At 43.6% G+C, this 11,883-nt stretch overlaps 1 protein-coding gene across 1 annotated transcript; it reads left to right on the forward strand.

Moving 5' to 3' along the window:
- The first annotated feature begins 2,332 nt into the window (after positions 1-2,332).
- LOC144599783 (transcription factor COE1-like) lies at positions 2,333-11,613 on the forward strand. The gene is made up of 6 exons (XM_078411019.1): positions 2,333-2,877; positions 3,499-3,655; positions 4,141-4,204; positions 4,950-5,005; positions 10,054-10,127; positions 11,577-11,613. Exons 1-6 carry the CDS (start codon positions 2,744-2,746, stop codon positions 11,611-11,613), a joined length of 522 nt encoding a protein of 173 aa, XP_078267145.1. The 5' UTR covers positions 2,333-2,743.
- The last annotated feature ends 270 nt before the right edge of the window (positions 11,614-11,883 follow it).

Raw genomic sequence — 11,883 nt, forward strand, 5'->3', positions numbered from 1 at the left:
TCCATTCCCCTTTATCGTGCCCTGGGGCAGCTGTGGGAACACCCATCTCCCTACTCACATATCAACAGATGCCCTCTTTCCACCTTCAAAGGTGCCCAGTTCTCTCTCTCTCTCTTCCCCCACCCCGTCCTTTACAATGAGAGCGTTGAGTTTGTTGTGCACCCATGTTATCTGCTTGCTGCCTTCTTCACCTCCAAGAACAGAGCCCTCGAGTGCAGAGCAGAAAATGGTTTACATTCGACCCGTCGGCGTTGGCGGTGGCTGTCTGGGTAGTGGGTTGTCTGTCTGCCTGGTATGTTGGTGTTTTGACGGGAGGTTGATTGAAGAAAAATTAGACCCAAATCCGCATGCCGCTTTTGAGTGCTTGTGGAAGAAGCGAGTTCAGTTACTGCAGTAATCGGAGTGTGAGTGAAGACTGCCATCTGCCCAACGGGGAACGGTGACAATTATTTCATTAGGGAAGTTGTGTGTTGTCTGGGTGTGTATTGGTTACTAAGTAGCGAGGCTGTGGTTAAGATCTGATCTGCAGACATGGAGTGGTACAAATCTGGGGTCCAGGTCCGGCTGAGGCTTTCAGGCTGTTACGAAGAAGCTCTCAAAATGGAACAGTTTTGAGCGTTGCTACCTGTTGTATGGGCGCTTAGAAAAGGCGAGGGGTAGCAAATCTTAATCCGTGGATGGTGTTTATCCGTGTATAGCCCTACCCATGTCCACATGGACACGTACAACCAACAGCTCATAGTGCGGAATCTATATAAACAAGATAATCACACCTCTCGTAAGATGATCATTCATATAAATTATTTCACAAAATGCTAGAGTAACTCAGCAGGTCAGGCAGTATCTCTGGAGAGAAGCTCCTTCCCTCCTGAGACGCTGCCTGACCTGCTGAGTTACTCCAGCATTTTGTGAAATAAATACCTTCGATTTGTACCAGCATCTGCAGTTATTTTCTTACACTATTCATATGAATTAAATAAGTTTACTTTTAATATATATTTTGGTACGAACTATTCTGCCGCCAAGCATCATCATTCTTTACACTGTGTGTGTGTGTGTGTGTTTGTATTAATGTGTGTGTTTATGCCTGAGCGTCGGTGAATGCTGTGTGTGTATCTTTAGCGTGTCTGTTGTCCGTATATGTATTTACCGTGTTTGCATGTTTCGCGTGTGTTTTGTGGGGGATTGTGTGTATGAGTAATGGCGTGGTCGGACGGTGGACTTGAGTAGCGTGGGCTGGTGAAACATGTACACGTTATATATATTAACACATGTTGTGACCCATGTGGGAAAGGCCTTTACAAATCTCACCCTCTTCAACTCTAACACCCCCTTCCCAATACCTGACACCCACCAAGGTTCCCTCAAGAACTTTTCAAGACGGGTACATTTGGAATCAAAGCTGTTTTGCGTTGATGTGGAACCTCTTCCTCCCATCAACAAAGCGAGTGAATCCAGTGGATAACTCATTGACGTTCGCAGATGAGCAGAGGGATAGTGTTGTGATATCGCCACAGTCGGACCAACCCAAGTTAACTAGTGTGAATCTATTGTTTTTTTAATCAAACAAATATTTGCAGAGGCCAATCACAGAGTCTACAATCACAGACTATATTGCTCAGAAAATAAATGTTTCATAAATACATTCCATGCACCCAATAAGCCAAAGGGCCACGTTGTGTTTCTAAACAGTGCATTCTTTCTACCTTTACCGCTTTGTTTTGTCAAATATGAAAAGAACAAAACATGCTTTCCCCTATTGTCAGATTTCCCTGTCGATCTTCTGGGCTCAGGGCAGCTATTGGCTCTGGGGGGAGGCGGGTTTTGACCATGTTTGGTGTGCATCGTTCAACCTCTCCCCCACTCACCAACCCCCCTTCACTTGCCGCGACCCACACGGGAAGGCTGCTAGCCCTCGGGAAGAGACAGGGGCTAGAGTGAGGTAGCTCACAGAGCGTGGCTGCGAGAGAGAGAGAGAGAGAGAACGAGAGAGGGAGGGAGAGAGAGAGAGAGAGAGAGAGCGAGGTAAACCCGAATTCCTACAGGGCAATCGGCTCCCATCACTGACTCCCCCCCTCTCCTCCCTCCCATCACTCCCTCCCTCCGCCTCCCACCCCCAGAGATCAGAGAACAAGCATCACTCCCACCAATCTCCCTCCCCACCCCCCTCCCTCCCCTCCCCTCCCCTCCCCGCTCCAACAGCCCCGCATCGTTCACAAGGGAAAATCGCGTCGTCCTGCATTAGTGATTAATTCGCCACACTGACAGACGCGACCGTTTGCGAATGCACACACACACACACACACACACACAGAAAATAAACTTAGTGTTTCTAATTGGACCATGACACTTGGTATTCTGCAGCCCGATAGCCCGGCCTGATTTGTACGCGTGCTTCAGTCTCACCTGCGCTCTCCAGTCTTGGACCCTCTTCCTTGGGAATATTCACTTGGACGGATCTCCGTGGCCCCTCTCCCCCCTCTGTTCTCCCCTTCCCCCCTCTCTCTCTCCCTCTCTCTGTCTCTTGCCCCTCATCACTTCTGTTCCCCGGTGACTGTCGCAGTACAGTTATCACTGTTTTTATTTTGTGTGTGTACTTTCTTTTTGGAGGAGACTTGCCTGTAAACTGCGTCTCAACATCTCAAACGGTTCTGTTGGCTTTTTGTCGGCAGCTCGGAGAGAGAGAGAGAGACAGAGAGGGAGAGAGACAGAGAGACAGAGGTGTAAAAGAAAGCTTGTTCCCATGTTTGGGATTCAGGAAAATATACAACGCAGCGGGGGAAGCATGAAGGAAGAGCCGATCGGGAGCGGGATGAACGCCGTCCGCTCTTGGATGCAGGGAGCCGGGATAATGGATGCGAATACAGCCGCTCAAAGGTAGGCTTGGTTGGTATCTATTGCTGTTGATGTTCAGCACGCACCTTCGTTATCTCAACGCAGCTATTCATTATGCTCGGTAGAACTGGCAAAATTCGGCTTGGAGGTGATGTCAAGCGCGTGCATTTAATTTGACATCTTTACAACATTCTCTCTGTAATCGGTCCCCGTCTCCCTATTTTTCGGTCTTTTCGCTTCTTGGGTGAATGTATAAATTGGGACATTGATTGTGACTGTGATATTCGCTCTACATTCTGCCCCGTTAAGCTCCCCGATAACACGGCACGAACTTTTTTTTTCTCCAAAAGCGAGTTTTTGAAAAAAAGAATGAAAACTGTTTTAACCGACTAATCCTAAAATAACGCAAGTTTTGTTGTGGAAGCGGTCACTCCGACCAGTTCCCGGAATCATTAAAACAGCGAGTTCATCGCTTCTGATATTACACTGTAAATCAATCAGGAATTTTACTAAGTGCTGTGTTGTTTTAGATTTGGGGTAAGGAGAAGTTTGCGTACTGTATTTCTGACACATTGCCTCGGAACGCGTTGTGTTTTGGGGCTGATTTTGCCACTCCGTGCCTGTTCTCGGCTCACCGAGTCTCCCTGTTCTTCTCATCCGTAGCGGTGTCGGCCTTGCCCGGGCTCACTTCGAAAAACAGCCGCCCTCCAATCTGCGCAAATCCAACTTCTTTCACTTTGTGCTGGCCCTCTACGACCGCCAAGGCCAGCCGGTGGAGATAGAGAGGACAGCCTTCGTGGGGTTCGTGGAGAAAGATAAAGTAAGTTCAATTCTGTTTCAATAAGAAAAGTTGGAGACGAGCTTTGGAGAGACCGGGGAGCGATAGGAACTCATTGATCTACTGGCGATCGGTTACCGCCACCGAAATCGCCGCGCCACCTACAAAACGACCACTTCTCAATATATTGACAAAATGTTTAATAATCAACTATAACCGACCAACTCGAAATATATCGATATTTTAAACTCCGTCCTTGGTTCTTAGATTAGCAAGAAAAAAATAATGATTGTGATTTTTCCAATGGTTAAAATTTTAATTCAAGAGCAAAGTCGCCCGGTTCCAATGCAAGTGTCGCTCGGTCAGCCCACGGTCAGCCCGCGGTCAGCCCACGGTCAGCCCACGGGTCCCGAACACTCAAATATCTCACTCGCATTAAAACTTTTTATAAAGGAATCTTAAGTTGCGGTTTCGCTTTGTTTGGCAGCGTTTTTAAAAATACTCCTTCTTGTTAAACATTGTTTCAGGAACTAAGTGGAGAAAAGACCAATAATGGAATACATTACAGATTACAGCTGCTTTACAGTAATGGTGAGTTGCCTCGCTGACAGTTGTGCGAACTAACATCCAACTGCCCCACGATCGCGCTGGATAGACAGATAGATACACCATTCCCGTCTTGGGCCAGCCAGCGGCACACTCGTAGACTCACACAACACGGCCAACTCTACATCGCCCAATTTCTCTTCCCTCTCCTTTAGATATACAATCCCGCCTGTTGGAAATGTGATTTCTTACTGTCTGTGAACTTCACGCTGTTTAAAACCACACTCTGCTTTCTACTCTCTCTCTCTCTCTCTCTCTCTCTCTCTCTCTCTCTCTCTCTCTCTCTCTCTCTCTCTCTCTCTCTCTCTCTCTCTCTCTCTCTCACACACACACACACACACACACACACACACACACACACACATCCTGTATATAAAACATTGTCGCCTCTTGTCAAGCATATCTGCCGCCCGACCTTCAGCATTTCCAAAGAAGCAGGAGTTTTAATTCTTCGATCTGCGTGGCAGACTCACAGAGAACAAAACGCGCGTTGCATCAGTACAACTGCTCCAACATCTATCCCCAAAAACTTCCTTCATCCGCTTGTAAACAAACTCCTCTTCGCAATCTTTACACCAAATGGAACTGTTCTCACACAAATCACGCACAAATCATGACATGTATATGCGCCTGTTTTCGAGGGGAAGGGAAATGAATGGAGATTGTTTTGAATGCTTGCACTAACACTCAGAAGTTGGAGAGCGTGACACTTTTGTGTTCTTATGATCAGGGATCAGGACTGAACAAGACTTGTACGTTCGACTCATCGACTCGATGACGAAACAGGTAAGGCCAATCTTCACTGCGAGGATTAAAATGACAATAATTTCAGAACTGTTGAAAAGAACCACCACTGAACGCACTTTGAGTCGTGCGCAGGGTGGTAACACTAGGTCCCGGAGAAGGTGGAGTTGGAAATGCGGACCAAGTCACAGATAGAATTGTCCCGCGGAAAAGCGGCGGTGCTTTTTGGAGGAACAATTCAAAGGGTTGGGGGGTGGGGGGTGTGGGGGGTGGGTAGGGGCAGTTGGACAGCGGGAGGTGTTAGATGTCGCTGGCGCTAAACAAAGTAGTGGTTGTGGTAAACGCCGCCGTGAGCACTGTGGATGTGGAGGTGATGACGGGAAGGGGTGGGGAGTGGACAGATGGGGCCCGACACCCAGTGCTGAAGTCGGAAGCGCAATAAAGGCAGGCGACAGGGGGGTCGGGGGTCACAGTATAGCCTAGATGTCCACGCCGAGCAGCTCCAAGGACCAAAACGTGCAGTTTCTGCGATGGGGTTTAGTTTGTGATTAGTGAGGTGGATCTTTGGAGTTGATGATGTGCCCAGTGTGGTTTAAAAGTTGCGTGGACCCGCCGGTTTCCCTCCAATGTCCCCAGCGCTTGAGTTGAACTGGCGACTCTGGTTTACAGTTGTGAGGATTGTCAGTGGACTGACTGTTCAACTCGCAACTGGCACGCTGGACTAACTACCGCTTTCGGGTTAAAGCGGTAGTTAGTCCAGCGGGCCAAGTCAGTCCACTGACAACCCTCACAACTGTAAACCAGAGTTGCCAGTTCAACTCAACCCCCCCCCCCCCACCTCCAGACACACATCATTAACACACACACACTCTTTAAATAAAGTTCAAATTCACACGAGGTTCCCTTAGTCACAGGAACGCATCCCATTAGCTTTAATATCAATTTAATTCCAGTGTTTCTTATTTACTAAGTGACCACGTTCACCGGTTTAAGGCCCAGCATTGCCGCTTGTAACGAGACTCCAGGAGTACACCAGAACTCACGGACATTAAACTTTTATCCGTTGTACACGCGAAACGTTTCAACATTTTCCCGCTCTCCAAACTCACGAACTCTCTGGATGATTTCACGGAAACTGAAACCCCGCGCAGTGTTACAGAGAGGAGATTTACTTTGCAATGAGATAAGCATTAATTGTTGGTCCGAAATGTTCTCCTTCGCCGTTTGGTTTCGAAATGTGACTCGCGTCCTGTCCAAGAAGAAACCATAAGATCAACAGGCAAATCTTGTTTTGAAAATATCCCAACAACCCTTTTAGATATTCTTTCTGAATGTCACAACTGAGGAGTAGCGTGGCCCGGGAAAGGACTCAACTATAATCTCGGAAACAGCGTGATCATTTCGGTCCGAAACACATTCTAACAAGACACATTTTCACAACGCAGAACTTTAATGTACGTGTGCAAAAAAATATAATAACGCACGTTAAATCTTTCCTAAAACAATCAAAACACTTTATTCCAAACTAATCGCTGTTAAATGTAATTATACATCTCAGCGTGCGCTCACGTAGACATTTATATATCGCGTTTATATATTATACAGATAACTAGCTAAACGGGTAAGAGAACATTGAATAATGTCAGATTAATATTTTGGTAATCTGGCTACAACAATCTCCAAATAACCTGTTGTTATTGTCATTTTTATCCTGGACTTTACCTAGCCAATCTATTCAATATAAATGTATACATATCCACCACCACTCCCACCCCTAGTCTTGTGCTTTTCCTACCCACTCCACACAATTGGGGTGTTTGTAGTGTTTGAAGGAGATCGCTTTGCTGCGTTCTTCTGCACATATTCCGATTCGAGCGGTGATTTCAGTGAGAATTTAAAGGTTGAAGGGCCGTTCAGACCCGCGGCTGCGACTGACCTCGGCGACTCTTGATTATCCCAGCCCATCAAACTTCGGCTGTTTTACAAAAAAATAAAATCATAGCTTTTAAGTTAAGCTCGGTTTTTCTGTTCTCTCTGGTGCACCCACACACTGACACGCACACACACACACAAACACACACACACACACACACACAGACACAGACACACACACACACACACAGACACACACACACACACACACACACACACACAGACACACACACACACACACACACACACACACACACACATAGAAAAGCCGATTTAAAAACAACTCAGGTGTGTGTGCGTTCGGTCCTCCACATATATAACCAGAAGGAGAATTATTCTAAATGCCTGGTCGCATGCTATGACCGCACGTGTAAGAGAAGAAATAATTATCCGAATGCATTAAAAATGAATGAAGTTTAAAAAAAAATCAGATCACAGCCCTGATCAAACATATTACTTTCAATGGGTTTATTCCCACTGCAGGATTTAGTACGTTTTTTTGTGTTAAGCCATTTATCAATATATATTTCGCTTTTCCAAATCATTTTCCATACATTATGAAGCGCAGACAAAATATGCTGGCTAGTTCTGCGTTTTCTTATTTCTTCTTCAGCCTGTGTGTGCTGTTGCGTTCTCTTCTGTGTCTGTAAGGCAAAGAGGTTAAGCCTTCTCACGAAAACAGAGATTGCGGAAACAACAATAAACACATGCGAGCAGTTGGGGTGGCATTCTGATCGCACTTCACCATCTGTCGGCGAGCAGCACTACAAATCTGCCGCCCTATTTCTCCTCATCTTTGTCTTGGGCCCGCAGTCTAACATGTTCTCGTCTCACCCCCTCCCCTCCCCCCACCGACCCCCATCAACACATTTCCCAAACACACACTAATCGCTTCTGCTCTGATGTTGTATATGTATGTATATATATATATATATATATATATATATATATATATATATATATATATTTATATTTTTTTGTTGCATTGCGACGTTCATTTAAATTTAATTCGGACCTGTTTTGGGGGAACTAAACTGAATAAACACAAGCGACGCTGTATTCTAGACAGGCCACTGCGAAACGTGTCAGGGAATACTTTGTCAAGGGATTTTTTTTTGTGCAAATGTAGAAATTAACATGAAATTAGCGAGCCGTGTAATGAGTATTCTATATTGGATTCCCATTTTGGCCCATTATTTATAGTGATGTAAGTAATATCGAAAATATGCGAGGTTGCATTTGGCGCGTCGCAGGGTAATTCTGAAGACTGGCAATTGTGCAATAATTATGCAGAGTTACAACGAGTTCACCTATCGTGTGTCTACATTATTCATAATTTGATAACCACTGTGCTTAAGACGACATAACGGTTTATGGAAATGATTTGCATTCTGTTTCCTTTTGCTCAGAGAGTTCTCGTCATTTGCATCTTTGCAGTGAACTTGTTTTTAAAAAATATATATAAAGAGCAGTCCGAACCCATCGTATAAACTCCCCTACTTCTTGCAACATTTCACTTGATAAATCCTGCTACAATCCGACATGAAACGCTTTGAGTTTTTTTTGTTCCTTTCAGCGTTGAGTTTCTGCGCACAGCAGTCGCAGTGGTCAGTAGGTGGAGTGGTTTTGTGTTTTAATTGGCATCCGAGGCAGATGAATAAACACCCGCCTTTAAAAAGTACATTATCGGCCAAGGATTTGGAAGTATTGATAATCACATCATCCCCAGAATGCTTAAGAATTGCAACCAACTTTTGTAAAACACTCATCTTTGCTAGTGAAATATTCACTTGTTTTATATTTTTTTTAAAACCCAAATCAAAAGCACTGAGCAGTCAAGGAAAAGGTCTTCTCGGGTTGTAAATGTACACCGTGCAGAAACGGAGGCTTGGGACTTGGTAGAAGTAGACTTGGGATTCTAATTTGTTCCTTTAAGTAACATCGATGAGAGTTTCTTAGACAAAACGCAATACATGCCCTTTCCATCTACAGTAAGTGTGGAGTCATGAGTAAAACAAAACAATCTTAAAAGAAAAGAAAAGTTGCGATATTAATATCGGTCAAATCAACGTTAAAATGTTAAAATGTTAAATGTTAAAATGTCTCAGAAAAGTGTAGCGTCTCATCATTATATTTAGTTCACTGTCTCACTTACCTTAAAATTCAGTTAAATAACACCAAGTATCATTTGAGATTACTGATAAACATCGGCCAGAATGTCACCCATTCCTTCTCTCCTGAGATGCTGCCTGACCTGCTGAGTTACCCCAGCATTTTGTGAATAAATACCTTCGATTGACACAGACCTTAAACATGTAAAACCACTCCAGAGGAACTGAATATGTGAAAGTAAAACACAAACCTGAATATGTGAAAGTAAAACACAAACGTGCAAAGTCATTGATTTTGTGCAGTTTTGTAATATTTTGCATTTGTTGCATGGATTGATATTTAGTTATTAAACACTAGTTGGTAGTCGTATGTTGCCCAGTGATATTAATAATTTTGTTGCAAAGAATTGTTTGCCAGTCAGATAAAATAATGCACACTTTCCTCATGTCCAGTGGTTTGATTTAGAGCTCGTATTGATGTGAGCTCAATTAAAAACAGGACTTTTAATAGTGACACAATTACGCTGAGGCAAATCTAGGATAATGCAGAGATGGGAAAACTCAAGTCCTGCCTTTGCACTTTGAGAATTTAAATTAAGTTTAAAAAAAAATCTCTTGAGTTGTTACAAAATCCAACCCTTTCAGTAATGCCATTTTCAGGAAGGAAATTCAGTTAAATCACACTTCAAGTATCATTTGAGATTACTGATAAACATCGGCCAGAATGAACATTAACACAGACCTTAAACATGTAAATCCACTCCAGAGGAACTGAATATGTGAAAGTAAAACACAAACGTGCAAAGTCCTCCTTACCCAACTCATCTGATGGTGAACCAAGTAAGGAGACAGTGACATTCATTTCAGATTGTCCCCAAAGTGACTGAGAAAGCCAGTCACACACATCAGTGGGGCTGGCAGTGAGGGGTAAACACTAATATTGCCAGAATGTAATGCCATCAGCCTGGGAATGAATAACAATAAAAGCCTGAGGATTGAATGAGAGATGTGACGTTTTAGTTTTTAACCATTCCCTTTCTGTTGCAGGCTATCATTTACGAGGGACAGGACAAGAATCCTGAAATGTGCCGGGTCCTTCTGACACATGAAATCATGTGTAGGTAAGCGCTGTTGTAAAAGCTGCTGGCTGGCAGATATATCTTCCATTTTTAAATGACTTGTATTTTGACCTGTCAGCTATATTGTGCCTCCTTATCTAAAAGTAACATCGCAAACTGCGATATCTTTACCATTTCACCAACCTCCAACCTCTCAACTGGCCACCTCATTGTCACTTTCCCCTCAGCTAATAATGAACCATTCCACATTTCCTTGAGCAGCATCTGCTTTGATCTGTCTTTTTCACACCTTACCCTTCCATATCTCTAGTCTCTCTCTCCCCTGACTCCCAGTCTGCGGAAGGATCTCGACCCGAAACGGCGCCCATTCCTTCTCTCCAGAGATGCTGCCTGTCCCGCTGAGTTACTCTAGCACTTTGTGTCTATTTTCGGTGTAAACCAGCATCTGCAGTTCCTTCCTACACATTTCTCTTCTGTCCACACAAGTCCAGTTTTAGACACAGTGTTTTCACTTGTGCTCATCATGCTTTGAAATGGCAAACCAGCTATTTAAAAAAAAAATAGCAGCAAAAACACAATTGCAGTAATTTAAAATGAGTTTCAAAATGTTTTTGGGGATTGAAAAAAACACCAATATTTAACATGCCTTAATTTCATAAACAGCTTACGTCCAAAAATAATGTGCCATTTTAGCTTTTATTGAACAATGGGGTATGCGGTTTATTCTCTGGCCACCTGGAAATTCATAGCAACAAACATTATGATTTGCTTTAGAAAATCATTTCAAAATAAGGATTTTAGCTGTCTGTGTTTTTAGCCCTCATTTCTGTACTTCTTCTTATGCTTCTTATATATATATATATATTGGCATGTGCAGTTTTGAGTAGGAGTTACCCAGCGTTGATCTGGATTAGGAAACCTACCTGCTATCATCCCTCTTAATGTTGGGTCGACGAGACCAATCTGTGTTGCTTCCCCAGCTAACTTGGAACAGACCGGGAGCTGGACTTGAGACCTTCTGGTCTTGATTTTACTGTTTGGTTTGGAAGATTTGTGAGATCTGACAAATTATTCCATCTGACTAATGACATTTATCTCATTATAACAAATTCAGGGATTAAAAACCCTCCCATTATAATAAATGTTTCCCAAACTCCCAGCTGGATTGCATTAAAGACTGTGGTGTCCAATCCCTGTTAAGACAAACTTTGCTGCAAGAGAAAGTGATTTATTTCAAACTGATCCCACCACATCTTTCCCTTACTAAGTTTTCAGCTGCGGTAATGACAACTACACAGCTGTAATTATTTTAGCAGTCACAGGAAGTGGACAGTGCCTTCAGAAAATTCCCATATGTGGTTCCAAAACAGACATAAATGTCGGAAAACCACAGTGGTCTGTTTTGAGGGAATAATATTAGCAGAGCAACTCTTGTGTCCTAGTAACAAGCCCTTCCCACTTCCCCCACCCGAATCCTTGCTCTTTTTGTAGGAAGAGCCTGGATCAGATTCTGTTGTGTGCAAGCTGAAATACTGATCTTGATATAGTCACTACACAGCAAGGAGCCTGTCCCAGAATTTGTCCTTGTTCCAAGTTGCAAAGTATGTCACTTAAGAGATGAAAAATGTTTGCTTTTATATGGTGCATGAGAACGCCTTGAATTTGTTCCCACAGTGAATTTATGGTTGAAATGCAGCAACTGTTGTTGTGTTGGTTTTAATTAATTTGGAAAGGCCACTCTCCAATATTTGAGCAGGCATAGACACCATATGGCAGTGTTTCGCCATCACTTCAGGAT

Source organism: Rhinoraja longicauda, chromosome 14 (genome assembly GCF_053455715.1).
Source record: "Rhinoraja longicauda isolate Sanriku21f chromosome 14, sRhiLon1.1, whole genome shotgun sequence".
Lineage (NCBI taxonomy): Eukaryota > Metazoa > Chordata > Chondrichthyes > Rajiformes > Arhynchobatidae > Rhinoraja > Rhinoraja longicauda.